The 26,935-nt window shown below is 40.8% G+C and overlaps 1 protein-coding gene across 1 annotated transcript in view; it reads right to left on the bottom strand.

Moving 5' to 3' along the window:
* The window catches only part of LOC124798491 (protein retinal degeneration B), a 565,476-nt gene that overhangs the window by 144,048 nt on the left and 394,493 nt on the right, over window positions 1-26,935 (bottom strand). Inside the window, 3 exon segments of the mRNA XM_047261931.1 lie at window positions 8,453-8,504; window positions 8,507-8,701; window positions 15,899-16,116. Coding sequence (XP_047117887.1) covers window positions 8,453-8,504; window positions 8,507-8,701; window positions 15,899-16,116 — 465 coding nt within the window.

The raw sequence follows: 26,935 nt of genomic DNA, 5'->3' as shown, positions 1-26,935 counted from the left end.
CATGCAAGAGATCGTTGATATGCCATAAATTGGTGAGTGGACAATTCAAAGGATAGGTTAACATCAATGAGGCAGGAGTAGCCCTAGGAGACTCATGGCGGGTGGAATTCAAAGTGAAGTTTAACCATGGCAAGGATTGATCCCAATTAGATGGAGAATGGGAATTTTAAATAACAAGAGCCACCTTCACATTATGGTTAACCTGTTCCGCGAAAGAAGGCTAATAAGTAACAAGGTGTAGTGGTGAAATAACGAACCCTGTTACTAAAACAAAATTGCTTAAACTGGTGAGATGTAAATGTGGGAGCATTATCACTGACTAATGCTTTAGGTGGCCCAAAGATCCCAAAAATTCTGGTCAGATGCTAGACAGTAAGGTTAGCTGTAACCCCCCCGACTGGGGAGAAGCCAAAGAAAATGACTAAAAGCATCAACAGCCACAAATATATACTTATTCCCACAGCATGTCCGGAGAAAAAGACCCACATAATCAACAAACAATTTGTCCATGGGATTTTCTTCCATTTCAGACTGCAAAAGCCCTGTCCGTAACCTATTATTAGGTTTACTAATTTTGGAGAGTTGATAGCTATTTACCAACTTCCTAATATCCCGACTCATAGAGGGTGAAGTTAACTGTTGACTAACCTTGGCAACAGTTTTAGCAACTCCCAAGTGACCTCCCACAAGTGAATCATGGAAATAAGCAAAAACCGGATGTACCAAATGTTGAGCGAGGCAAATCATAAACTGACCAGTCTTCGCAACCCGCTTTCACAAGATGCCTCTATTTATAACATATCCAGGCATCTGCTTTCTGGAAAGAATAGCTTCCCTAATGGCGCTCCATCTGGGATCCTCTTCCTGCTTCTCCTTGATGTCGTTAAATAATTCCGGGATCTTGGACAGGACATTGGCCACAATAAATTCCTCAGAATGGAGGGATTCCTGTTCCTCCTAAGAAAACATCCAACTGAGGGCATCAGAGACCTGATTGTCAACGCCACATGTATGGCAAACTTTGAAATGAGAGGCCGATATACAGACCACCCAGTGAGCCACCCTACCAGTTTTTCTGGGTCTGGCCAAAACCTAACACAGTGCCTGTTTTATCAGTCTCCAGTAAAAATTCCCAATGTTCTAGATAAAATTTGAACTTTTCAAGGGCAAACAAAACAGCTAAGGATCCACATTCATAAACTGAATACTTCACTTCCACCTCAGACAAACACCTTGAGGCATAAGCAACTGGCCGCCTATCACCATTGAATTCCTGCATAAGAACGGCGGCAATCCCACCCCTGGATGCATTGGTTTGGACAATAAAACTTTGACTAAAGTCAGGAACAACAAGAATTGGAGGATTGGTAAGAGCAGTTTTAATTGCTTCGAAAGCTGCCTGCTGACTCGAGGCCCATTGAAACACTTGGTTTTTGCCATGTAGACAATTAAGTTGAGCGGCTAACTGAGCAAAATTAGATACAAATTTATGAAAATAATTGGTCATTCCAACATATCTAGCAATCTCTTTCTCATTACACGGCAGGCGAAAATGTCTAAAGCTGACAGTGCTCTCTTGATCGATCCTAATGCCATCAGCCGAGACCAAGTGCCCACGGAAGGAAATCTCTCCATAACATAGTTTAATTTTATTGGGTTTGACCATCAATCCCGCCTCACTCAGGTGATCTAAAACCAGTGCCAGATGTTGTAAGTGTTGATCAAAGCTACGACTGTAGACTACAATGTTGTCTAAATACTTATAAACACATTATATATAAAAACAAAGATGAGGTGACTTACCGAACGAAAGCGCTGGCAGGTCGATAGACACACAAACAAACACAAACATACACACAAAATTCAAGCTTTCGCAACAAACTGTTGCCTCATCAGGAATATATAATTTCTCCCACGTGGAATGTTTCCTTCTATTATACTTATAAACACAGTTACATTTTAGATCACCCAACATATTATCCAAAAGACAGGAGAGCACTGCTGCCCCAGTAGCAAGTTCAAATGGAAAGCAACTGAACTCAAAGAGATTCCAATCTGTTGCAAATGTGGTAACAGGCTTAGAATCTTCAGTAATTGGTATCTGGTAGTAGGCCTGATTTAAATCCAGAAAGGAAAAATAGAGTGCTCCAGTGAACCAACTGAAACAATTATGAAGATCAGGCATCGGTACCGACTCCAATATCACCTTCTGGTTAAGGTGGCGGTAATCAACGACAGGTGGATAGTCTTTATCATGCTCCTTAGAGACCAAGAATATAGGTGAAGCATATGGGAAAGTAGACAGTCTGATAACCCCATTATTCAACATCTCATCGATTTTACAACGTAATATCCACATCTTGGGACGTGACAGGCGCTACGGGCCCTGCTGGACCAGAACATCATCCATCAAACGAAGTGTGTAATAAATACGATCCATAACCACCAACTGAGTAGTCAAGACCTGAGAATAATGTAATAATTGGAGCAAACGAGATGCCTGCTCATCAAACAGATGACCAACATCAAACACCAAAATGATATTAACGGCCTTAAGTGGAACAGACTTACGACAAGAACAGAATCCAAATTTCTCTGCAGGACGAAAAGCAAAGCTAAAGATATTACTTGCAAAATCAAGCACCAGACTGACCTTGCGAACAAAGCACAGCTCAGCAACAAACTAACTGAAAGATTCTTAGTTAGAAGCAAATGAATAGGCCAAGAAAAATCGCCTACCACACTGTTCCCCTTTAGCTCCCCCACCAGAGGTAACTTCCTTCCATTCACTGCCCGACGTCCCTGCATGGAAGGAGACAAAGGAGGAAACCTGTACAGAGCATGATATTCAAGATACTAATCATAATAGAGCAAGGAAATGGCACTGCCAGAATCCAACAGGGCACAAAAGGGCTCATGATTATGCGCAGCACACAAGTGGGGCAGCAATGACCCCGATACAGCTCTAATATGGGCATAGCCCTTAGGTGGACCATTCTTGGAAGCATTGTCCCTTCTCTTCTGACATCATTTACTAGAACGAGCTGCTCGCTGATGTGGACAGTCACAAACCAAATGACCGGTAACACCACACCTAAAACATTGATGACAGGCAGGAAAAGGAACAACTCCTCGCTTAGGCTCCATTACTACAGATGTTGATCTTTCATCCAATGAGCTTGCACAATGGTGTTCATCGGCAAAACTAAGCACCTCAATAGAACTAACAAGTTGACTCAACTCGGTATATGAGATCGGTTCATGAACAAACTAAATATGTGATCAATCCTCGGGTCTCATCCCTTGGACTATGACCAGGATGGAGTCACGTTCAGTAACCTTCATATCAAGAGCCCTTACCGCCATTTGAACCCATTCCATATATTCAGAGATTGTCTCATCGAACCCCTGCACTCACCAATAATATTGGTGCTCTAAATGCTGTCAAAGCCTTGGTAAAAGCTTACACTTAATGATCAAGTATCTCAATTCACCTAAGGAAGGCCATCTGTGCAAGGCCTCAGAAAGAATTTCACTAAGAAGCCCCTAAATAATGGATACAAAAAAATTAGCAAAACCACCTCGGGAAACTGCAGGGCACTATAGTTCAATTCTTTTATCTTGGCAGCTCGCGCATGCCCGCTCAGACGCGGGAGACTGCTGCGTTGCCAGTTGCACACGACGCACGCACCAATAGAAGCAGCGCCATAGTATAGCTAGTTTGCAAGCTTACGTTTAGGGGGGAGTGCGCAGTTCATGAAGTAAAGCCACCATGGCCGCATTAACCCTTTCGCTGTTACAAAGACGTGCTCCCTGCATTCCGCACTGTGCGTGATTTTGTCACTGCACTGCTCGCCTGTGCAGACACATGGTGTCTGCGCCTACCAATGACTCAATGGTTCTGCTTTTCTGTGAGTAGTCTCCTTTAATGCCAAAGTATATGCTGTTTTAAATTAAGGTGCATTTAATATTAGCACGCCATAACATTTCATGAAGTTACATAATTCTACAGCAACACACTTCAGTTAAATCTACATTTATTATTTCTTTCCACATCCCTGAGGCTCCTTTGTGCAAGATCCAGAGAACACAATTAGTATGATGTAAACTAGCCTGACTTGACTTTAGCTTACCTACAGTCAACAGAGTTTTGAAGTTTTCGTGTCAGTATGATACACTTTCCAGAACACTTGAAAGGAATTATTTACAAATGGCAGTTTCATTAGTAATGGGGGATATCAGTGTTATTATTTTCAAAGTGACTAGTACCACTTCAAATTATTTTACCTTCTGAATCATCAGTCACATTTAGAAGGTAACATTTCTTTTGAAATTTGTAATAATAAACTTACCTCTATATGAAAGCTCACATATTACTGTTATGGCAAATAATCAAAAGTGAAGAAACCACAGTGAATTAAGAGAATTATTATTTTTGAAATTTACAATACTATGAAAAGGAGAGATTGCTACTCACCGTAAAGATGACATGTTGAGTTGCTGACGGGCACGACAAAAAGGCTCTTACATATAAGCTTTTGGTCAAGGCTTTCTTCAGAAAAGAAAAACACATACAAGTCACACAAACAAGCATACTTCACACATACATGACTGCTATCTCTGGCTGCTGCAGCCTGAATACAACAGAAATGCATTAATGGGAGCAACAAACAGGAGTGAGGAGGGGAAGGGGGAGAAATGGCACGGTATGAGTGGCGAAGAGGAATCAGCACTCCCTTTGGGGACTGGGGGTTGTAGTATAGCATGGTCAGGTGCAGTGAAGGGAGGCTGTGGGGGAGGGAAAGGGCAGGCAATGGGTGGCAGAAGGGAGAGGAGCAGAGGCCATTCATCGTGGTAGATTACCGGTTGGTAGTTATACCAATATAAAAAGCTTAGCAATGATTGCAGCAGAGCTGGTATATGACATAGCTGCTTTCATAGGTGGCGTGGCTTCTGATGGGGTTGGATAAGCCTTTGGCAAGAATGGAACAGGAAGTGCTGGGTGGGAGGACTGGGCAGGTATTACACCTGGGATTTCCACAGGGATATGGTCCCCATGGCAAGAGGCTGGGGTTGGAGTAGCATAGGGAAGAACCAAGATGATGTGGAGGTTGGGTGGGCTATTAAACATCACTTTAGGAGAGGTGGGTAGGATGTTCCTAATTTCAAATAATGCACCAGTTCAGAAAAGTATCCCTTCCCTGGATAAAACCCAGTCCCACATCCTATTTCTTAAATATAGCCTTAACCAAGGAATCTCTCTCACCCATCCCCCCCCCCCCCCCCCCCCCAACCATCCCACCCCCACAATGACCTTACCATCCTTTCTTTGGATCTCAACCTTCCTTTCACAATGACATTCACCTATTCAGATTCTAGCAGTCCTATCATTCACAAACCTGGTACTGCAAAAATACATCTCCAAGGCATAGATATCCCAAAACCACATATATTCCCTCCACAAGATGCTGCTACTGTGCAATCCCTGCTGCATACATAACATCTCTGAAATTGAATCCCTTGCACTCCAGCACCTAGAAGAGCATTCCAGACACCACATCCGTAAGTTATTCGGCCTGCTAACCTCCTATTGCCACATTGAGCCACCACTATCCTACCCCTGTCCTACCCACAGTGTTCCTTTTTGTAAACTCCTCATAGCACCCAGACCCTGCCTAGCTGAACTTTTTAACTTGGCACATCCCACAAAACTCGCAACAGTCGACTAAATCCAAAGCTGAAATAATCCCAGAACACCGTTATTAATCTTTCCACCAAAATCCACACCCCAGGAAAGTTTCAGTCGCATCGAAAGGCATCATCTTCATACCCCATACTGAATTTTAACCACAGTGGACTTGTTAAAGACCTATTCTCCTCCTCCAGATCCCTGCAATGGAAACACTTACCTGCCACCACTCCTTCCAGCCAAAGCCAACCTAGTCCCAACAAAGATACCTGCCTCTCCCAGTTCCAACCTATGATCCATGATCCTTCCCCCCTCTCACACCTAACCAACTACCTGCTGGTCACCTTCCAGGAATTCCATATCTCCAACCTTCCTCACTATCCTTCCGCCCATCCTTTCTCAAAACACCAACCTGTCAGCAAAACAAAGGACAGCCATACACAGCCTCAAAACTGATCCTGACCTTATCATCCTACCTGCAGACAAAGGTTCCACCACTGTCATTATGAATCACAGTGACTAACTGCCAGAAGCCTCTGTCAACTGTCTGATACCTCCTATAAATTCTGCCACAGTTATCCCATCCCAGAAGTCCAACATAACATAGAACCCTTCCTTAAAGCCATAGGCCCTTCCTGGAACTTATTCCTTGAATCCATTTCCTCCTCACTGGACAGGGAGGTACACCAACATCCATCATTCCCATGATCATTTATCCACTACTGAACACTACCTCTCTCAATGTCCTTCATACTCCAGACCTAGCACCTCATGCCTCATACGCCTAGTAGCTATATAATAATATGCCACTACTTCTTTGAAGGTAAGATATTAGCAAAAACCACAGCATGACCATGAGCACTGGTATGAAACCATCCTATGCCAACCTGTTTACGAGGCATTTAGCGGAAACCTTTCTAGCCTCACAAAACTGAAAACCCATGGTCTGATTCAGGTTCATTGATGATATAGATCTCCATGATCTGGACACAGGACCAGGACATCCTACCCTCATTCCTTCACAATCTCAACACTTTCTCTCCCATCCACTTCACTTGACCCAGAATGCCACCACCCTGGACACTGACCTTCTCATCTCTGTGAGTTCCATCCTCACCTCTGGGCACATTATACCCACCAACCACCACTATATCTGCTTTTCAACAACTGTCATCGCTTTCACACCAAAAAATCCTTCACATACAGCCTCGTCACCTGAAGATGGTGTATCTGCAGTGATACAAGTTCCCATGCTCAATATGCTGAAGGTCTCACAAAGACCTTCACAGACAGGCACTATCCCCCCAGACCTAGTCCACAAACAGATAAACTGATTTTCTGTGCCATATCCCCACACACTCCCAATCCTCTCATCACTTCCAAGAACCAGCAAGAAAGAAGAGCCCCCTAAGTCACCTAAACCACCTCAGACAGGAACAATTGAACCACATGCTTCATCAGGGCTTTGATTATCTATCGTCATCCCCTGGACATAGGGACATCCTACCCAAGATCCTTCCTATCCTTTCTGAAGTGGTGTTCCATCACCCATCAAACCTCCATAACATACTGGAACATCCCTATGCCACTGCAATCCCAACCTGTTGCCACAGGGAAGACCCCTGCGCTTCCAGCCAATTCACCCACCCAGCACTTCCCATTCCAGTCCTGTCAAAGGATTATCCTTGTAAAAGCAGCCATGTTATATACTACCTCTGCTGCAATCATTACTCAAGTCTTTTTATACTGTTATGACTACCAACCAGCTGTCTACCAGTGTGAATGATCACTGCCGAACTGTGGCCATGACCAAAGTGGTCCACCATATGGTACACTGTGCAGCTGTACACAACAAACTTTATTTCAATTTTCAACGGCTCCTTCACGACTCAGGCCATCTTGACCTCCCCTGCACCAGCAGCTTCTCTGAACTGCACAGACAGGAGTTACCCTTGCAATGCATTCTCCTCTCCCAAAATCATCCCAGCCCCAACCTACCATAACCTACTGTTCCCACAATCTCCAGCCAACTCTTACGCCTCTTTCTCCCGCCCCCATCCCCCATCCTGTCACCACCTCACAATTCGCCTCCTCTCACCCTCACCATGTGCTGCTCTCAGTCAGCACATCCACTGGTCTGTTCTCTGCTCCTCCTTTATGCTACCCATTCTCTCTCCCTCTCTCTCCCCCGCAGCCTCCCAAAACTGAACCTGGCAGTCTTGTCCTGCCACTTCTAGCCCTGTGGGAGCTGTGCTTGCTTGTGGGAATGTGTGTGAAATTCTCTCTTCTGAAGAAGGTTTGGCCAAAAACTTATACATAACAGTCTCTCTGTCATGCCCGTCTGCAATTCAACATGTCATCTTTACAATGACTAGCAATTATCTTTTTCAGAGTACTGTTAATATTCCAACCTGAATTGATTTTTATACTTAATTTGGCAGATACATCCCAAAATCAAAGTTGCAGAATAATGATTTTGAAAGCAAAGGTATTGGATGATGAAGGCTAAAGGGGATATGATTGCAGAAAGAAATAGGTAATACATAACTTACTGAAGATTAAGAGGAGTACACAATGGGTACACTACATTTTTTGATCTTTTGTTGCCGATAACAGAAGTTCATGCTATTCTGGAAAATTCTGGTCGATTTGGAACTTACCATACACATTGGCACAGAAATTTAAAAAATGAAACCGTAATTAACTTTTTCCTAAATAACTTTTCCAATTTCCGAGCATCAAATATGTGGTTTTAGAGCAAACCTTGCTGAAGAAGATCGTCTTCGAGGTGCAGGAGCAGACAGCAGCTTATTGAGTAGGAAACATCCACATTTGTACTATTGTCACCATCTGCTCCTCCCTGTCGGTTGCTGGATTTTGCACTGTCAATGGCATCTTCCACTTGCTGTGGATACTCTGAATCTAATATACTATTCTCACTATCATGCCGAGATTGATAATGTATAAAACGACACAAAGCATCAAAACCAAGAATTGACCCCACACCATCACCTGTAAACAGACAATGTAAGGAAAAAATTAGGTACTTTTATAGATCTCATACATATTGATTTCATACAAATGAGGTTCCATTACATTTGATTCTAAAACAATGTCACTATATTTAATCCACAATCATACTCTGCAGTTCAATTCTAAACATTATCTTGTTAACTTGTTGCTATGATTGGGTGTATTTGGCAGGCAGTGCCCAGATAAATGTAGCATAATACAAGAGTGATTCCAATGAAAGTGCTATAATATTCTTAATTGTACTGTACCAATGAACAAACAACTTACATGTCATTTTTCAAAATACTCTCTCTGATGTTGAATGCACGTATTCCTCTGCTTCATCAGGAGTACACAGCTACCCTGATGAAAGAATTCTTTTGGTCATGTGTGTAGCCACTCATGCCCCCTCAGTTTTCATCTCTTCATCACCTCTGAAATGCCTGCCTCCCATTGCTTTTTGAGTGCACTTAACTGATGAAAGTCATTACAAGTGAGCTCTGGTGAATAAGGGGGCTGTACCACAAAGGCAAATTTAATTTCTGAATGGTCTCCACTGTCTTACGGGCTGTATGGAGTCAGGTGGTGTTACACCATAACAATACTCCCAGAATGATATCCTTGTCGATTATTCCTGATTGCAGGGCAAAGTTGATTTTTCAGCATGTCTGAATAAGAAGTATTGGTTACCATCATTCCCTTATCCATGTAATGCTCCAAAACTACTCCATCTCAGAAGAGAATGAGTACGATTTTTCCAGCAGATGGCTCACTGCAGAAAGGTTTCTGTTTCAGTGATGAGCTGCGGTGCCATTCCTTGCTCAACCTTTTTGTTTCTGGTTGGTGATAGTGTACCCAAGTCTCATTGCCCGTAATAGTTTTTCCCAGGAATGCATCACCTTTGATGTGGAAATGATACAACAGTTCTTCACAGGTACTGACACAATGATCTTTCAATTCGGCAATCAACTGACGCAACACCTGTCTTGCAGACAACTTACTAAAGTGCAGTATATTTTGAACAACATTCTTGTACTAAACCAATACTAATCTTCAAACTTGTGGCTATTTCGTTCAGAGTTATGAGTCTGTTCTCCTTTACAAGCTCCTCCACTAATGCAATGTTCTTGCTGTCACTATGCGGTGAGCCTTTGCTCATCTTGTTGCATCCTCCACAAAAGTTACAACACTTTTAAACTTCTTACACTACTTGTACACTTGTTGCAGTGACCAACTTTTATCAGTGTACCGCACTGTCATTCTTCAATGAATTTTGTTTGGTTTGACACCTTCACTAAACAAATAACACATCACGGATAGCTTCTCAATTGTGATACATGCTGACAGCAGGATGGCCATCTTATCGTGGATGGTACTCCCTTCTCCTGCATTGTAGCATCACTCTGCCACCTGTCGGTCACTTTCTGACTTCAAGAAACACTGCTGCCCCCTACCAACTCCACTACACAACTTGTCAAAATTTTATGGAACTTTAAAAGTTTTCATTCAATCACTCTCAGAGTAAGTGTTGTGTCTCTATCAGATATAATTATATTTACCAACATCAGACAACCTTTCACTGACAAATACACTTCAAAGACACGCTTCTGCTAATAATAAGAGAAACACAAAATTTTTCATGCAAATAATTAATATCAGTGAGCTAGTGTATTTTATAACACCTCCAATGAGGTCATAAATGTATACATAATCAGTGGTGCTTGACTCAGAGGTAGCCAGTTCTAAGCCTGGTGGTCTGAGAAATTTTCATCACAATTCGACTGGCCAGGTGAGGAGAGGGGGGTGATGTAAAGTTCCCCCACCACCAAAATTTGGGCCAATATCCTGGATTCGTCAGCAAAACTTGCACTCTATGAGAAAGTGAAGGAACATAATCTACACACACACACACACACACACACACACACACACACACACACACAGTTCCCCCACCACCAAAATTTGGGCCAATATCCTGGATTCGTCAGCAAAACTTGCACTCTATGAGAAAGTGAAGGAACATAATCTACACACACACACACACACACACACACACACACACACACACACACTGAAAAGAAACCTTTCCGATCAGGTCAAGAACCTAATCATCACCTTTATATTCATTGTGTTCCAAGAGGCAGAAAAAGGGAAGAATGATTGTTTTATTCATTTATCAATAGTTATTGATTTGTTCCAAATACACTTTAAGATGATATTAAAGCAAATGATGGGAACAGAAAATGCTGTCAAGCTCTTAACAGAAAGAGAAAGTTACAACAAACTTTGAATTATTTACATTACTTGATGAAAATGAACAGTGCGCCAAAAATTTTCTGTAACTCCATGGTAGTTGCCAGTGCCTTCAGATGTTCTGGAACAATAGATGCTGGTCTCTCAATTGCTACGAGAAGTGGCAGTGGTGATAAATAAATTAGATGAAACAAAATGCACAAATTGCTTTACTCACAACAAGCATCAGTAATATATTAATGTCAAGGTGAACAAAAGCTCTTGTGAAAGATTCAAGCTACAAGCTTGAAGAAACTTCAGTGCCTAGATGGAGCAACATAAACAATAGAAGAGGTGACAAGGAAAATGAGAAGGTAATAAAGTTCAAATTAAAATCAGGAGGGAAGAGACTGCCTTCTTCCTATATTTCTAACATAGACTAATCATATAACAACACACATAAAAAACTTGAGTTGCTGAACTACATTGATGTTACATCCTCTGTTAGCTGGAACTGCATTAAACAGCTGGCATGGGAAACTGCATTAAACAGCTGGCATTACAAAAACAATAAAGGGATTCCCAGTGTGACCACAGAACGTAAGAGGTACGTTCTGAAAGTGAGTTCCACATGTATTTCTTTCAATGGCAGTGCTACAACAGCAGCTTGATGCATGTGTGGTACTTTGAGTTAAGGAGAAGGAGACGACACCATTTTGAGTCCTCTTTGTGTTGTTTATGGTGCATAGTGCTTGTTTAGGATGGAGAAATTTGTCAAACATCCCACCACTTGTGGGATTAGATCTGTATTTTGTAGCCTAAATGCAAAAAATATTAAACCAGTTGACCTTCAATGAGAAAGATTTGTTAGGTTTATGCAGAAAAGTGCTGAGTCATTCAATGATAAGGACATGACCATGTGCATGATGATGAGGACGTGGGTGTCCATGTCGGTTACTGAAAAAATGGGGTATGCAGTTTAACTTCTAAGGAAAAACAATAAGTTTACAGGTCCTATCTTTCCCAGAACATTCCACAAATGTGAAGATCATCTCTTCATGAAAAGTTTCTGAAGACCTTAATTTTTGAAAACTGTGTGCTCGTTGGGGGCCAAAAACTCTACTGAACAACACAAAAAACAGGATGTGAGCAATGCACATTACTATTTGATGAGCTAAAACAAAGATGATGATGATTTTTAAGTAGGATAGTAACCAAGCATAAAACTTGGGGAGCTTATGAAACACCTCAATCAAAACAATAAAAAACTGAATGGAGGCACACTGCATCACCAGTAAAGACTAAATCCAAGAAAATTCACATTACAATTTATGATTGCTTAGTAAGAGAGAGAGAGAGAGAGAGAGAGAGAGAGAGAGAGAGAGAGAAAACCAACAAACAAAAAACACCTTATGAATGGCAAATTGGGTGGGCATCTATATAGAAAATAGTCTTTAAAAATGAAATTACAATCTATCGCAGATGTAAATTATCTACTTACTGAAGAAGAAAGGAAGGAAGATTAGAGTTTAATTTCTTCACCATGATGTGCTTGATAAGAGATGGAGAAGAAGCTCGGATAGGGGAACAAAATTAACCTTATACTTTTCAAAGGAACCACCTTGGAATTTGCTTTAAGCGATGTACGGAAACCATGAAAAACTTTAATCTGGAACGCTATACGAGGATTTGAACTGCCAACCTCCCAAATGAGAGTTCAGCATTTTAACCACTGTGCCCACTTTACTCAGTGCTTACCAAGGAGCTGCACAGAACCAGTGATGAAAACTAACAGATTTTGGATACAGAGGTTCTTTGCCTGAACTGGAAGAAATAATACTAACCAAAATTAATCAGAGTCCCAAGCCAAAGCTAATATTCATTATGATAATCTCTTTACCTAATCTCTCCTGCTTCTTGCTTCTTTATAAAAAGGAGTTTGATCTAGAGTTGGTTGGAAAATCATTCATGCACATGATTTTGTGTGTGTGTGTGGGGGGGGGGGGGGGCGTTCATGTTTTATTACAGATTAGCTTAGCATCCGCTGCTATGCTCGCGTAGACTGTATTGTCTGTACAGCCAAGCCACCAAAGGTTCATCTCTGGCCAGTAGGTCATATGAGCCTTCCAGCCAGCCAATATGAGGCCAATCAGCTGGCAGCCTAGTCTCACTTCTGTCCACAGGTGAATATGTTTAGCTTCACAGTCAACTGAAACAGTGATGAATCTGCAAGACACCAGTTATTCCATGAACAGGTTCATGTTACAACTAGGGTTGTTTGTGATCTGTGTTAAGTGGCACCCATTTATCACTATTAAATTTTACTTCAGACATTTAAACAAGTGAATAATGTCTGCCTCACATAAAGTGGTTTACACAGTCATTATTCAAGTTATGCTACTGCCAACTATTTCCATTTGTAGTACCAGGCAATTCACATGAGCTGCAAGACCAATGAATCATGTGATTTATTACGTAAGTGTAATCAACAAAAGTTAATAATGACAAACTATGATCTAAACTGGGAAATACAAAAAGTATCTCCTAGTGTTTCTTCTCAGACAGCAGTCTGCTGACTGTCTTCGAATTTATCTAATTCTGATTAATGTAATCAACGTAGTCAACTGTTAAGTGTACAATGCTACACTGCAATAATGGATTATAGGTGTCACTAATTTATTCTTATTGCCAAGCATACTGTGTGCACTGTAAGTTGTGAGGACTGCAACAAGATCACTATTACCTCCTTCCTTTTTAAATATCATATGCCCAAGTGAAACATCTTAATTGTTGTTGATGTTGTTGTTGTTGTTGTGGTGGTGGTCTTCAGTCCTGAGACTAGTTTGATGCAGCTCTCTATGCTACTCTATCCTGTGCAAGCTTCTTCATCTCCCAGTACTTACTGCAACCTACATCCTTCTGAATCTGTTTAGTGTATTCATCTCTTATTCGCCCTCTACGATTTTTACCCTCCATGCTGCCCTCCAATGCTAAATTTGTGATCCCTTGATGCCTCAGAACATGTCCTACCAAGCGATCCCTTCTTCTTGTCAAGTTGTGCCACGAACTCTTCTTCTCCCCAATTCTATTCAATACCTCCTCATTAGTTATGTGATCTACCCATCTAATCTTCAGCATTCTTCTGTAGCACCACATTTCGAAAACTTCTATACAAAAAATAAAAATTTCCCTGAGAAAAAGTTTTGCAGAAACATCAGAAAAATAGGATTATATTTCCAGTTCATTTTGTCCCACTGTGAGCTGCAACAGAACATGTTTTCTTTCTCCCCTTCCCCACATTTAATTTCACCAAGAGTCTTTTGTAACAGCAGCTTTAATCTTCAGTAGATTATTTTGTCCACAATGAGTAGCTATCTCACATATGCCCCAGAATCTCCGCTCATTTAATTTGTGGCTCTATAGAGAGTTTCACCAATCCTGCTTTTGTGGACATCTCATATTAAAAATATTTAATGTAATCACAATTTATTATTTCACAAAGTTCAAAATCTGAATGACAGCTTTGTATTACACATTTGATAAAATTTATGTGATTCACATAACTTCCAGCAATTTAATGAAAATCCTCTTGAATTTATTGACAAACAATGTGTTTGCTTACTTATGGAGTTTACTGAAGTCAGTCAATGAGTGGTTAGGATAAGAAATTGGCAGCCTAGTTTAAGGGACCTAAATTGTTTTGTTCATTCCTTCTTTCAAGATCAAGTGTTGACATCTTAATATCATATTTACTATTTTCTAAACACAAACTACCAACTTGACGATTAAGAGACAGGATTTAACACAAGATCATGCTATTTAAAGTAGAGCATAGACAAGTTTCTGCCAGACAGGCATTAAAGCTAATCTGGACATCAAGTGGGACAAGTTTTGTGTCATTATAATGTTGAATTTCACTTTCAAAATCATTTACCTATATGAAAAATACATTTAGTCCCATCAGAGATCAGTAATGTGCTGGAAAACATGAAACAATGTGATGGAAGATCACTTTTTATGTTACAAGCTGAACTAAGCAAACATCATAATGCAATACAGCTTAGGTGCTGTATTTGGCAGTTTTTGTATTAGAATTCATGAACAACAAAAATATTTTAAAAAGTAACACACAATTTTGTGTACAACTTCTTGCAAAAATGTACTGAGAACTGGTGTGGTGATGGTTAAGAGCTACCACATCTGCAAGTGCAAAAGAATAGTTTAAAAAATTAGTTACACTTGGAAAGAATGGAGAAGGTAGGAATATGAACTTTGATCACATTCGAAATGTACATACATACATAGCATATGTGGTGTTGAGGATCTATATTCCATACCTGAAAGGTCACGAAATTTTGAATTTTCTAAACTCTATTTGCTTCATAAAAAATTTTATCATCAGTATTTTGTCAAGAACCAAATGGAACATTTTAGAAATCTGTTTTCAATGTGTTAAGAGCCTTCGAATCTTTTTACACTGCCAAAGCACACTGTTTTTCTCCACACATCCTTGAGAATTGCTGAGTAAGTTAACACAGCTATTTAATGAATGACCATTTTCAGAAGCCAAATATCTTTGGTGCACACACCAGACATAACCAACAATTGACATTAGAGAGTGATGCAGTTGCAGAACACATTGACAAGCATGTACATGTTCATTTCCATGCTCATGTAAGCTTTTGCATCCCATTTGTGGGGGGATTTAACAGTCTCTGTCTTGATATTTAGGTACAGATTCTGAGATAGTGGAGTTTTTCTGAAGAAGAATGCCACAAGTCAAATGTTAGTGGAAAAAAAAAAACAATAACCTTCATAGACTAAGAAAATTTTAGTAAAATGGTTTCACAACTTAAGCAACAGACACAGCACAAGAGCATATAAGGAGGATAAATTCCTCGCACTGGTGCACTAGCTAAATCTCTTATCATAATGAACATACATATATTCTGGAGAAGAACTTACCAATAAAACAAACTTGCCCAGAAAATCCTTGTCCTTCTTCAGATTTTAGAAATTCTTGGTAGACACCATTTGCAGCGTTGATGACACGTGACACAGATTCCTGATACTCTGGTGCAGACGTGGCAAACAATGGAATAGCACCAACTGGTATTGAATCATGTGTAACCTGAGGAGTGTCTGTACATGATGGTGACACATCAAAACTGTAAGGACTTAAACTGTAAAAACAAAACAAAAAAAAAAAAAAAACATTTTAAAGCTGTAAATATAAAATATTTTATACAAAAAAGTTTGTATCATAGTGTATATGGATGAGAAAAATATTCACTACACATTATAGACACAAAATATTACTGTGAGAAGATCAACCCCTGATCTTTCTGCATGAGCATATTTCATTCAGCAATGATGTTCACTGAAATTTAAATACAAGGATGAACCCCTGACGATGGGTATTTTAGAAGGACAGAAAGGTGACAAACATACAGCACTCATGAAGAACACGTTAATAGGGTTTTCATTCCTTTTCAATAGAATGTCATGCAACATTGAATAAGACAAGGGAAAACTATCACTTCCACAAGAAGCCAACTGATATGAGAAACAGTTTTAAATAGTTTAAAAGTCATACAGAAATATTAAGTATTATTATAATTGTCTATACCCTGCAAGTGATTTTCTAGCAACGAAAATAATCAATTTTTGGAAATATAATTTAATTGGATAGATAAAAGTCTACTCATCAAATGGTAGTGTGAGGAAACACATTCACTATATGGCTACCGATGTTTGCAAGTTTTCAGAGCTAGTGGCTCCTCCTTCTGGCAGAAGGGTTGAAGGGAAAGAGAGGGATGAAGGAAAACGTTGGTGAGGTCTAGAAAATGGGAAGAGTTCATAGAAATTGCCCAGAGCCCCAGGTTATGTGATGAGAAGGAAGGATTGATTGTTGGAGAATGCACCAGAAGAGACTTGAAAACTTGAGAGCTTCAAGGTAGAAGATGGTACAACATGCAAGACAGAGATTACTGACAAAACATTGTGCATAACTAAATAAAGAGTGGAAAGCTGAGGGTGTTTTATGTAATAATATCAATATTATGAAAAGGCTAGTTGCTACTCCCCATATAGCGAAGATATTGAGTCACAGATAGACACAACGAAAAGACTGTCAAACAAAGGTTAGGGGTGTGGGACAGTAAAGTGCTGCTTATGCGAGTGTAGAGGGTAGAGCAGCTAGGTGCAGTCAGGAGGTTATGGAGGGCGCATCGGAGGAAGCAGAGGAAAAGGAGAGAACTAAAAAAACTGTGGGTGTGTTGGTGGTATAGAGGGCTGTGAAGTGCTGGAATGGGAACAGGGAAGGGGATAGGTGGGTAAGGACAATGACTAACAGAGGTTGAGACCACGAGCATTATGGGAACTTAAGATGTATTGTAGGGAGAGTTCCCAGCTGTGCAATTCAGAAAAGCTGGCATAGGTGGGAAGGAGCCAAATGGCACAGGCTGTGATGCAGTCATTGAAATGAGGAAAGTCTTGTTGGGCAGCGTGCTCAGCAACTGAATTATCCAGCTGTTTCTTGGCCACAGTTTGTCAGTGGCCATTCACACGGATGGATCATGCATGCAGAACAGTGATTGCACCTTAGCTTGTAAATCACGACTAGTCTTCACAGGTAGCCTGCCTTTGATGAGATAGGTGATGCTAGTGACTGGACTGGAGCGGTGGTGATAGGAGGATGTATGGGACACGTCTTGCATCTAGGTGTGCAACAGGGATATGAATGCTGAGATAAGGGGCTGGTAGCAGGGGTTGTCTAAGGATGGACGAGCATGTGTGTAGGTTCGGTGTGTGATGGAATACCACAGTGGGAGGGGTGGGAATGAAGATAGGTACGACAATCCTATTTCATGGCATGATGAGAGGCAGCTGAAATCCTGATGGATAATATGATTCAGTTGCTCCAGTCCTGGGTGGTACTGCATCACGAGGGGAATGCTCCACTGTGGCTAGACAGTGTGACTTTTGGAGGTGGTGGTTGACAGAGATATGGCATGGGAGATCTGTTTTTATACAAGGATGGGATGACCAAGGTGGCAGCTGTCAAAGTTGAGGTACTGTTAGTGGTTGGTAGGTTTGATATGGACAGAGGTACTGATGTAGCTATCTTTGAGGTGGAGTTCAACATCGAGGAAGGTGGCTTGTTAGTTTGAGGAGGACTAGCTGAAGCAAATGGGGGAGAAGGTGTTGAGATTCTGGAGAAATGTGGATAGGGCGTCCTCATCCTAGATCCAGACCACGAAGATGCTATGGCCCAGGAATAGGTTGGCATAGGATAGTGCCATTCATGTGCCCACAACCATACCCCAGATTTGTTTGTAGGTAAGGTAGGAAAAGCAATTGTGGGTGACGTCTCAAAGTCATGGTGAGTAGGAAGGAGTTTGTAGGTTTGGAATCCGTCGGGAAATGGGCAAGGTAGTGCTCAATAGTGGCAAGGCCATGGGTATTATGGGTGTTAATGTAAAGAGAGGTGGCATCAGTAATGAAAAGCAGGGCACCATGTGGTAAAGCAACAGAAACTGTGGAGAGTCAGTGGAGGATATCATTGGTATCTTTTATGTAGGAGGATAGGTTTTCGGTAATAAGCTGAAGGTGTTTTTCAACAAGGTCAGAGATTCTCTCCGTGAGGACATAGTAGCTGGTCACAACGGGACATCCTGGGTGATTGGATTTATGGACTTTAGGAAGTGTGTAGAAGGTAGGAGTGTGGGGAACAGTAGGAGTGAAGAGAGAGGTGGACTGGGTCTAAGGATTTGAGGAGAGCCTGGAGATCCTGCTGGATTTCTAGAATTGGGTCACTGTGGCAGGGTTTCTGGTGAATGAATCTGACAGCCAGCAGAGTCCTTCTGCCATGTAATTCTTGTGGTCCAAAACAACAGTGGTGGACCCTTTGTCAACAGGTAGGATTGTAAGGTTGATCAGTTTCTATGTGGTGGACCCTTTGTCAGCAGGTAGGATTGTAAGGTTGATCAGTTTCTATGTGGTGGACTGTGGTTCTTTCTGTGGTAAGGTTAGCTTGAATGTTGAGAGATTTGGGGAATGATGGTAGCGCAAGGTTTGAGTTTAAGAAATTCTGGAAAGTTAACGGGGGCTAATTTTGGGGCAGTGGGTGTGGATCACAGTTGTATGGAGGAGTGAACTGAGTCAGGAAGAGTCCAGCATTTGTCTTTGGTTGGTGGCGAAAAAGTTTTTCCACTGTGGGTATTGGGAAAGGAGAGAAGGTCTTTAGCAAGTCCTGCATGATTGAATTTGGGACTGGGGCAAAAGGTGAGGCTTTTGGAAAGGACTGACACTTCTGTGGGGATAAGGCTTTTGAAGGAAAGGTTCATGACTGTGTTTCAGGTCTGTTTAGGTTCTGGATTCTTTATGGTGTTGGGAGGGAGTTTTTGAGCATGGGATATTGTATGTGGTAACAATGGGAGCCAGGGAAAAACAGATAAGTCAAAAAATAAAAGATATAAAAAACCAAAAAGGAGTGAAGAAAGAAACAGTTATTGAAAAGGAATGATGAGAGCAATGGAATTAAGGTAAATTAAGGCCAGGTAGGTGGCAAGAACCAGGGACAGATAACACCAGTTCCTACCAGCTGTGGTCTGAGAAACTGGTGTCATGGGGACAAATCCAGGTGGCATGCGGTGAAACAGGCAACAAGGTCATGAATGTCATCCTGTAGAGTGTAATCTAAAACAGGATATTTTGTGTTGAAACCATGTACCCTTCGCCTATGCTCATTCATTCTAACCGATAAACTTGGTAGTAGTCACACTGATGTAAGAGGCCAAATAGTGTTTATTTACATTACAGCTTGTACACAAGATGTATTGTTTTACATGTGGCTCTTCCTTATGTAGTATATGTTTTGCCATTTATAGGGCTGGTATAGCTGGTAGTAGAAGAGTGGATAGGGCAAGTGTTATAATGGGGACAGTCGCAAAGGTAGGAGCCACAGGGTAGGGAAAGGTGTGCAGAAGTAACATGAGGTCTGAGAGGGATGTTGTGGAGATTGGGAGAGTGACAAAAAGTTATTTTGGGTGTGGTTGCAGAATGCCAAACAGAATGGATCTCATTTCAGGGCATGATTTTATGAAGCAATAGCCTCGTAGAAGTAGCTGGTTAATACATCTTCAAGACCATGATAATACTGAGTGACAAGAGATGTACTCTATGTGATGGCCCAGAAAATCTGCTTTTGCCCAAGGCTGGTGGGGTAACTGTGTCCAGTGACGGAAGAGGTGAGAATGGTGATTCATTGCTATAAAGAGTTAACATCTGAACAAATATGTTTGTCTTGAATGCCAAGGCTGTATGGGAGGGAACATTTGACATGAAAAGTACGGTAACTGTCAAAACGAAGTAATGTTGTTTGTTAGTAGGTTTAATGGAACAACAGTGTTCCCTTCCTGTCCCCCGCCACCTCCTTAATAGCCACACCATCGACAACTGCTCCTCTCCGACAAACTGAGTTTGGTCAACCTCCTTAACATCCCCCCGTCTTCAACACTGCTTCCTAGATCAATGATAACTCATGAACACAAGAACCAATTACCAAAGTACAGTGTTCTCAACCTCTCATCCAAGGCAATCTCATCTTCTGAGTAACCTGTATTATCCATGAGTCCCATGTCCCACCCTAAGCCTGCATTTAATCATGCTGCTTTGATGGAGGACCTACTTTCCTTCACACATAATGTCAACTGGAAATATCACTTTGCAACTCAATCCCAAAAGCTTTCCAACAGTAAACTTGACACTGGACCTTGCCTTGAACAGTTCTGACCACGATCTCAAAATTATTCACCACCACTACCTCGGAATCATCCCTTACAACCCTTCCACAAAATCCTAATCTCCAGCATTGCTTTACAGCCCTTCCTCAGGTCCCTACTACATGACCTTAACCTGACCACCGCAGAACTCCTAGCAAACACAGGACCTACCGCTGTGGTACTTGACCAACAGGAGTATGTAAGTGAGGCTCTAAGCTAGTTGTCTCATACCTCTATGTACAGTGTGTGCCATCAAGAGTCCATCCCTGTGATAAAACTGACATATAGTCCCTCATTAAAATATCAGTCCCCTGACAAGGACGAACACCCGAGTCTATAGAGCTCCTTATCCCACTCAAACCACACACCCCAACCATTTACCTTCTTCCTAAGATTCACAGACCCAATCATCGTAGCCATCCCATAGTTGTTGGCTTCAAAGTACCCACTGAATTTTGTATTTGCCTCCATTGATCAAAACCTGCGAACTAGAGTACAAAGACTACCTTGTTATATTAATGACACCACCCACAGATTGTTTGAAATCTGTGTCCATTCCCCACCTGTCACGCACCTTTTTGCTTGTCATCATTGATGCCACCTCTCTTCACAAACATCCCCCACGTACAAGGTTTTATACCAACATCCCCCATTTACATGGGCTGTCTGCTGCTAGACATTTGAACACCTATGATGTCCTTTGCACTCACTTTAAACTACACTGTACTTGTGAACAACTACTTTAACTTTGAGGGGCAGACATACAAGCAAATAGGGGGCATGACCGTCAGAGCCATGATGGCTGCTTCCTATGCCAACATTTTTATGGGTTACTTGGAGGGGGATTTCCTGGGATCCATAGGCCTTCAGGCCCTGCTTTGGTTTAGATACATTCATCACTCTTTTCCATATTCACTAATGGTGAGGGTGACCTGTTAAAACTCTTTCAACCTTTAAATAAATTCTCCCAATCAAATTTCACATGGTCCAATGCCGTTTTCCTTGATGCTGACCTCATCCTGTCCAAGAGTCAGCTACACACTTCTGTCCACATTAAATCCACTAACAAACAACAGTACTTACATTTTGACAGTTGCCATCCTTTTCATGTCAAATATTTCCTCCCATACAGCCTTAGCATTCAAGGCAAACAAATCTGTTCTGATGCAGACTCTTTATAGCAATAAATTACCATTCTCACCTCAGCCTTCATTGGACATTATTACTCCACGACCCTAGTTCAAAAGCAGATTTCTTGGGCTGTCCAGTTCAATTCTGGTATTCCTGACCCTGGAAAAAAAAAAAAACTTAAGAGTACACCTCTTGTTACTTAGTAATATCATGGTCTTGAAGATTTATAAATAAACTATTTTGACAAGGCTATTCTTCATAAAATCATGCCCTGGAATGAGATCCATTCTGAAACTTCCTGGCAGATTAAAACTGTGTGCCGGACAGAGACTCGAACTCGGGACCTTTGCCTTTCGCGGGAAAATGCTCTACCAACTGAGTTACCAAAGCACAACTCACGCCCCGTCCTCACAGCTTTACTTCTGCCAGTACCTTTTGATCCATTCTGTTTGACATTTTGTCACCCCACATAGAATATCTTTTTATCACCCTCCCAATCTCTGAGACATTCTTGTCAGACCCTATGTTACTTCCACACACGTTTTCCTACCCTGTGGCTCCTACCTCTGTGGTTGTCCCCGCTGTAAGACTTGCCCTTTGCACCCACCTAGCAACAGCTACACCAGCCCCGTAGCTAGCAAGACATATACTGAACAAGGGAGAGCCATCTTTGAAACAACATATGTTGTGTACCAGCCGTTATGTAAGTAAACACTATTCGGCCTCTTATACTGGTGTGACTACAGGCTGTATATCACCCAGGACAACCGGGAAAAACCCAGGAATTTTTTCATCCGGGAGAAAACAGGGAAAAACCCGGGAATTTTTTTGGAATTCTGGGATTTTTTTTATTTTAGTTTTCAGTTAAATTTTTGTAATTTTGACACATAAGAAACAATATTCTAACACAGGATGTTACTGTATCCTACTACTGTAGAATAATATTGCAGCAATAAAACATGAACGAGATTAAAAAAAAACACGAAGATAAAGCTTGAGTTGCAAAGGAAATGCGCCATATATAACAACAAAACATAGTGCTCATATGAGCATCTGCCAACAGCAAAATGTGTCAACAGCTTTACGAAGACTGTTCAATGCTTCATAATAACAAATTGCCTCTGATGCGAGGCCGATGTCTCGTGTGTCTCACTCCAATGAGCGTGTCGTCACAACTGTTTATATTAGATTCGTTTGAGCAGTCACAAGGGGGCTCATGCACATGCACAGTTGAATCACGCATTTATAGTAACTTCTCCTGCTTCTGGCTATAGAAGTGTGGCTGTTAGCTGTATAAGAAGTAGCAGCAAGATGCTACCCGGAAAATTTTACTGGCACGCGCAAGCTGCCAGATTCACTGGGGGCAAACTGGGGTATCCACCCCAGGCGGCAATTTCAGGGGTGGGGGCACCAAATTCATATTCTTCAGGAAAAAACCTAGTTTCACAAAGCGCCTAGTATCCAGCGCATGCTTGTCTATCAATTATTCATAGATTTTGAAAAGCATCCCTGTTGGTTTTTGAACATATTGTAAGTTCATTTCTGAATGAATCATAAGTTAATTTTTGAATGTGTGCATAGTGTACATTGTGTCTCTGCCAGGGGAATCCCCTTCACATCTCAAAATAAACTGCCTGCAGACAGAAGGGAATGGGGCTATATGAGCTTAGTGGAATAAAGCCGAATGGCTGAATGCCAATCGCTGTTCATTTATGTGGTTGACTGGGTTTGTGAATGATCAGCATTGTTATAATTACCAGCAAAATCCATAGATTCAGACTACCAGAGTGAAAATAAACGACTAACAGTAATAACATGTAAAAAAGAGAATACGTAATCTTCTCGGTGTATCGAAGAAAATGAAATTTTGATAGAAAATTTTTGGCCAGACTGCTACACTAGTAACGGCCGGTTGTACAGACCCTGGTAACAGCTGCCTAGGTTCTATTCTGTAAGTAGCACAGAAAACGTGTTGTACGAACATGTAATAACACCTAACTGGAGAATAAATGCATAATATCTAAGCCGTTGATTGTGGCAGGGTTAGTGAAGTTAACCGGAGAATAAGTTTTGACACTGGCAGGAACAGTTACAGAACTAGTGAGGACAAGATTGATTGTTAGAATGAGGAAGGAGGAGAAATGGGGAAATCAGACAAATTATGGAAGAATATGATGATTCATAATTTATATAAAAATTTCGTACTACTACTTTTTGATCTCACGCTTGAGAAGCTGGAGCGTAAGAATGAAATGCGAAACTATTTCCGAACATAAAGCTTTTTGCTTGTAGTAGGCCTAATAGGGATTTGATATTGGTACTTTGTGAATCATTCACAATTGTTGCAGTATTGGACAGGCCTATTTCATTTTATCTAGCAGACAGTGACAAAATACACATAGTGAGATTGAGAAACCACACCAGTCTTGGGTACTGTTTGTATTAACAGCTTTTTCAGTATTAGACAACGACATATCGTTTTTTCATGCAAAACATTTGATAAAGTTTGATGAGGTAATAGATTCTCTCACAGAAAGGAAAGCATGCTATGTAAAGCTGTAGCAAGGTTAGAGAGAGAAAAAAATGCTAGGACTTGAGGATTGAAGAAATGTGTACTGTCTTGCCCGTCACTTGTCTTCATTGGTTTCACATATCCTATATTTAATTTTTGTTAAACAAAAAAAGCAAGTTATTAGCTAATAGGCAATAAAGAGTGCAAATTTTCTGAAGAGTTCTTGTTCTCCAGGTTACAAATAATCCCATCCAATACTAATAGCAAGGTTTCTTTACTTTTTTTAAAAAAAAAGAGGGGCTGGATGTCAAACCGGCCAACTGGGAACAGGAGAGGCACCAAGGACATTTTAATTTCCACTGTTCCGAATATAGTTTTATTATTATGGATTTGAATTCCACAGAGCAAAATACAGTGACGCGCAATGAAAGAATGCTGTGTAAGAGGTGTGGCACTGCACTTTGGCACACATAAGACCAAATAACATGTCTTACATTTCCTCGAACACATGTTTTATATCAGACTCTCTGAAAGATGTGTGCTACAAAATGAACATATTTTTGAAAAGCTTTTTTTTGTCCTACCTCAAACACTCGAGGGTAGGGGGGAGGGGGTGGGGGGAAGAGGGCACCACTATTTAGTATTGCCGCGATTCGCAAAAATCGTTGAGCCAGTGCTGATGCACAGAGCAGTCAGAGTTGTAGTCGGAAGGTGGATAGTTTCCTCATGACCCATGTTTACATTTAGTCATTTTGTGTTTCCTCTTCGTTATTGCTCTATGTCAAATGAAAACAAAATGGATTTGTGTGGCCGGGAGTTATCGAGTGGATTAAAATACATTCTCATAATTACGGAAGGCTAAAATACGTTATTAGTTTCAGATTTTGTTTTATTTCCACCTTTTGTACAGTCAAGCACTAATCGCCTTGCAGAACAATGAAGTTATTTTTGTTGGTCTGCTAAAGAAATTTGGCTTTTATCAATCTTTTCTGCTGAGGCACTCAATTTTTTTGAAACAAAGTGTTTAATTCTATTCAACTGTTCATTGCATTAAAAAAGTGCATCTTTTCATCTTCTAGCACGTATGGCATTATGCCATAGTGAAGAACCAAACATGAGATAATGTAGTACTGGTACTCCAAGAAAATTTACATCCGAATCTGGACATACGAATGTGCACTGTAAGACGAATTATGTTTTTTAGTGTGGTTCATGAAATTCCGATACTCTTGGAGTATCCTCTGATGTCTTGTTTCTTTAATGCCGCAATGTAAGATCTTTTAATGTTTTACATGTACGAACATACGGGCTTCCTGTGCCATCATTGCTGCGCTCTCTGACAGTTGCTGAAACAAACCTATTAACAGGTCACAGGAAAATATTGCAAATGTATGTTTGAAAAGCGTTACTTTCCAAGTAAATTTCCTTTTATGCAAGCTGAACTGTGTGCGAGAATGTACGATGAATTTCTTAAATCACAGAGTGTTTGACTCTCTTTGAGGATGACCATTTAGAAAATTTTTGAGCCCAGATCAAACATTTATGTCATTATTATAAGTTTTACTAAAAAAATCAATGTTATATGTGAAAGTTTATCTTCTCTTGCAGCTTATTAATTTTTGAAACCAATATTATATGTGAAAGCTTTGATTTTCTTTTAGCAACACTATGTATATGTATATTAACTTTTCCAATTTGTGTATATGCGCTACTTAACAGTGATATTGTTACTGGCTAACTGCATCATGCTTCCCAGGCTCTGAATATCCGCTGTCATCATCTGGCAAAATAATGTGACATGACCTATGACTGGCTTACAAAAGCGCTTTGCAATCACAATTTCAAAGCTTTGGAAAGTCACATGTGGTATTTGGTGGAAGTCCAATTTACACTATGTGAAACAAAAATATGCAGTGTTCATGTTGCTGCACATCAAAGAACTTACCAAAACTTTTTTTTTTTTTTTGCTGAGTTTGGTTTTCTAAAGAGCCGGGAAATTCTATGCCGGTGTAGAATACCATAACCGTTTAAAAGATTGATAAGTTTTACTATTCCAAGGAAAAGTATACTGTCACTTAACATGGAAAAAGTGTATTTTGACCCGGGAGAAAATTTATTTTTAATCAGCAAATCCGGGAAAAATCCGGGAATTTCTTTTTCTTGTGCACGTATACACACTGGACTACCACTACGGGTATATGGTTTCAACATAGAATATCTTGTTGTAGAGTATGCTCTACAGGATGACAGTCATGACCTTGTTGCCTGTCTCACCACACATTCAATCTGGATTCTTCTCCCTGACACGTTTCTCAAACCTCGGCAGGTGGGAACTGGTATTACGTGTCTCTGGTTCTCACCACCCACCTAGCCTTAATTTACCTTAATTTCTTTGTTCTCAGCATTCCTTTTCAATAATTATTCTTTGCTTCACTTCCTTTTAGTTTTTTACATCTTTTATTATCGGACCTGTCTGTTTTTCCCTGGCTCCCTTTGGTACCACACACAATACACTTAGCTATCTGCTCTTATTTACTTATGCACAATGTTTTGTCAGTAATTTCTGCCTTGCAT

The sequence above is a fragment of the Schistocerca piceifrons genome, chromosome 1, assembly GCF_021461385.2.
Source record: "Schistocerca piceifrons isolate TAMUIC-IGC-003096 chromosome 1, iqSchPice1.1, whole genome shotgun sequence".
Taxonomy (NCBI): domain Eukaryota; kingdom Metazoa; phylum Arthropoda; class Insecta; order Orthoptera; family Acrididae; genus Schistocerca; species Schistocerca piceifrons.
This window is presented reverse-complemented; position numbering and strand designations above follow the sequence as displayed.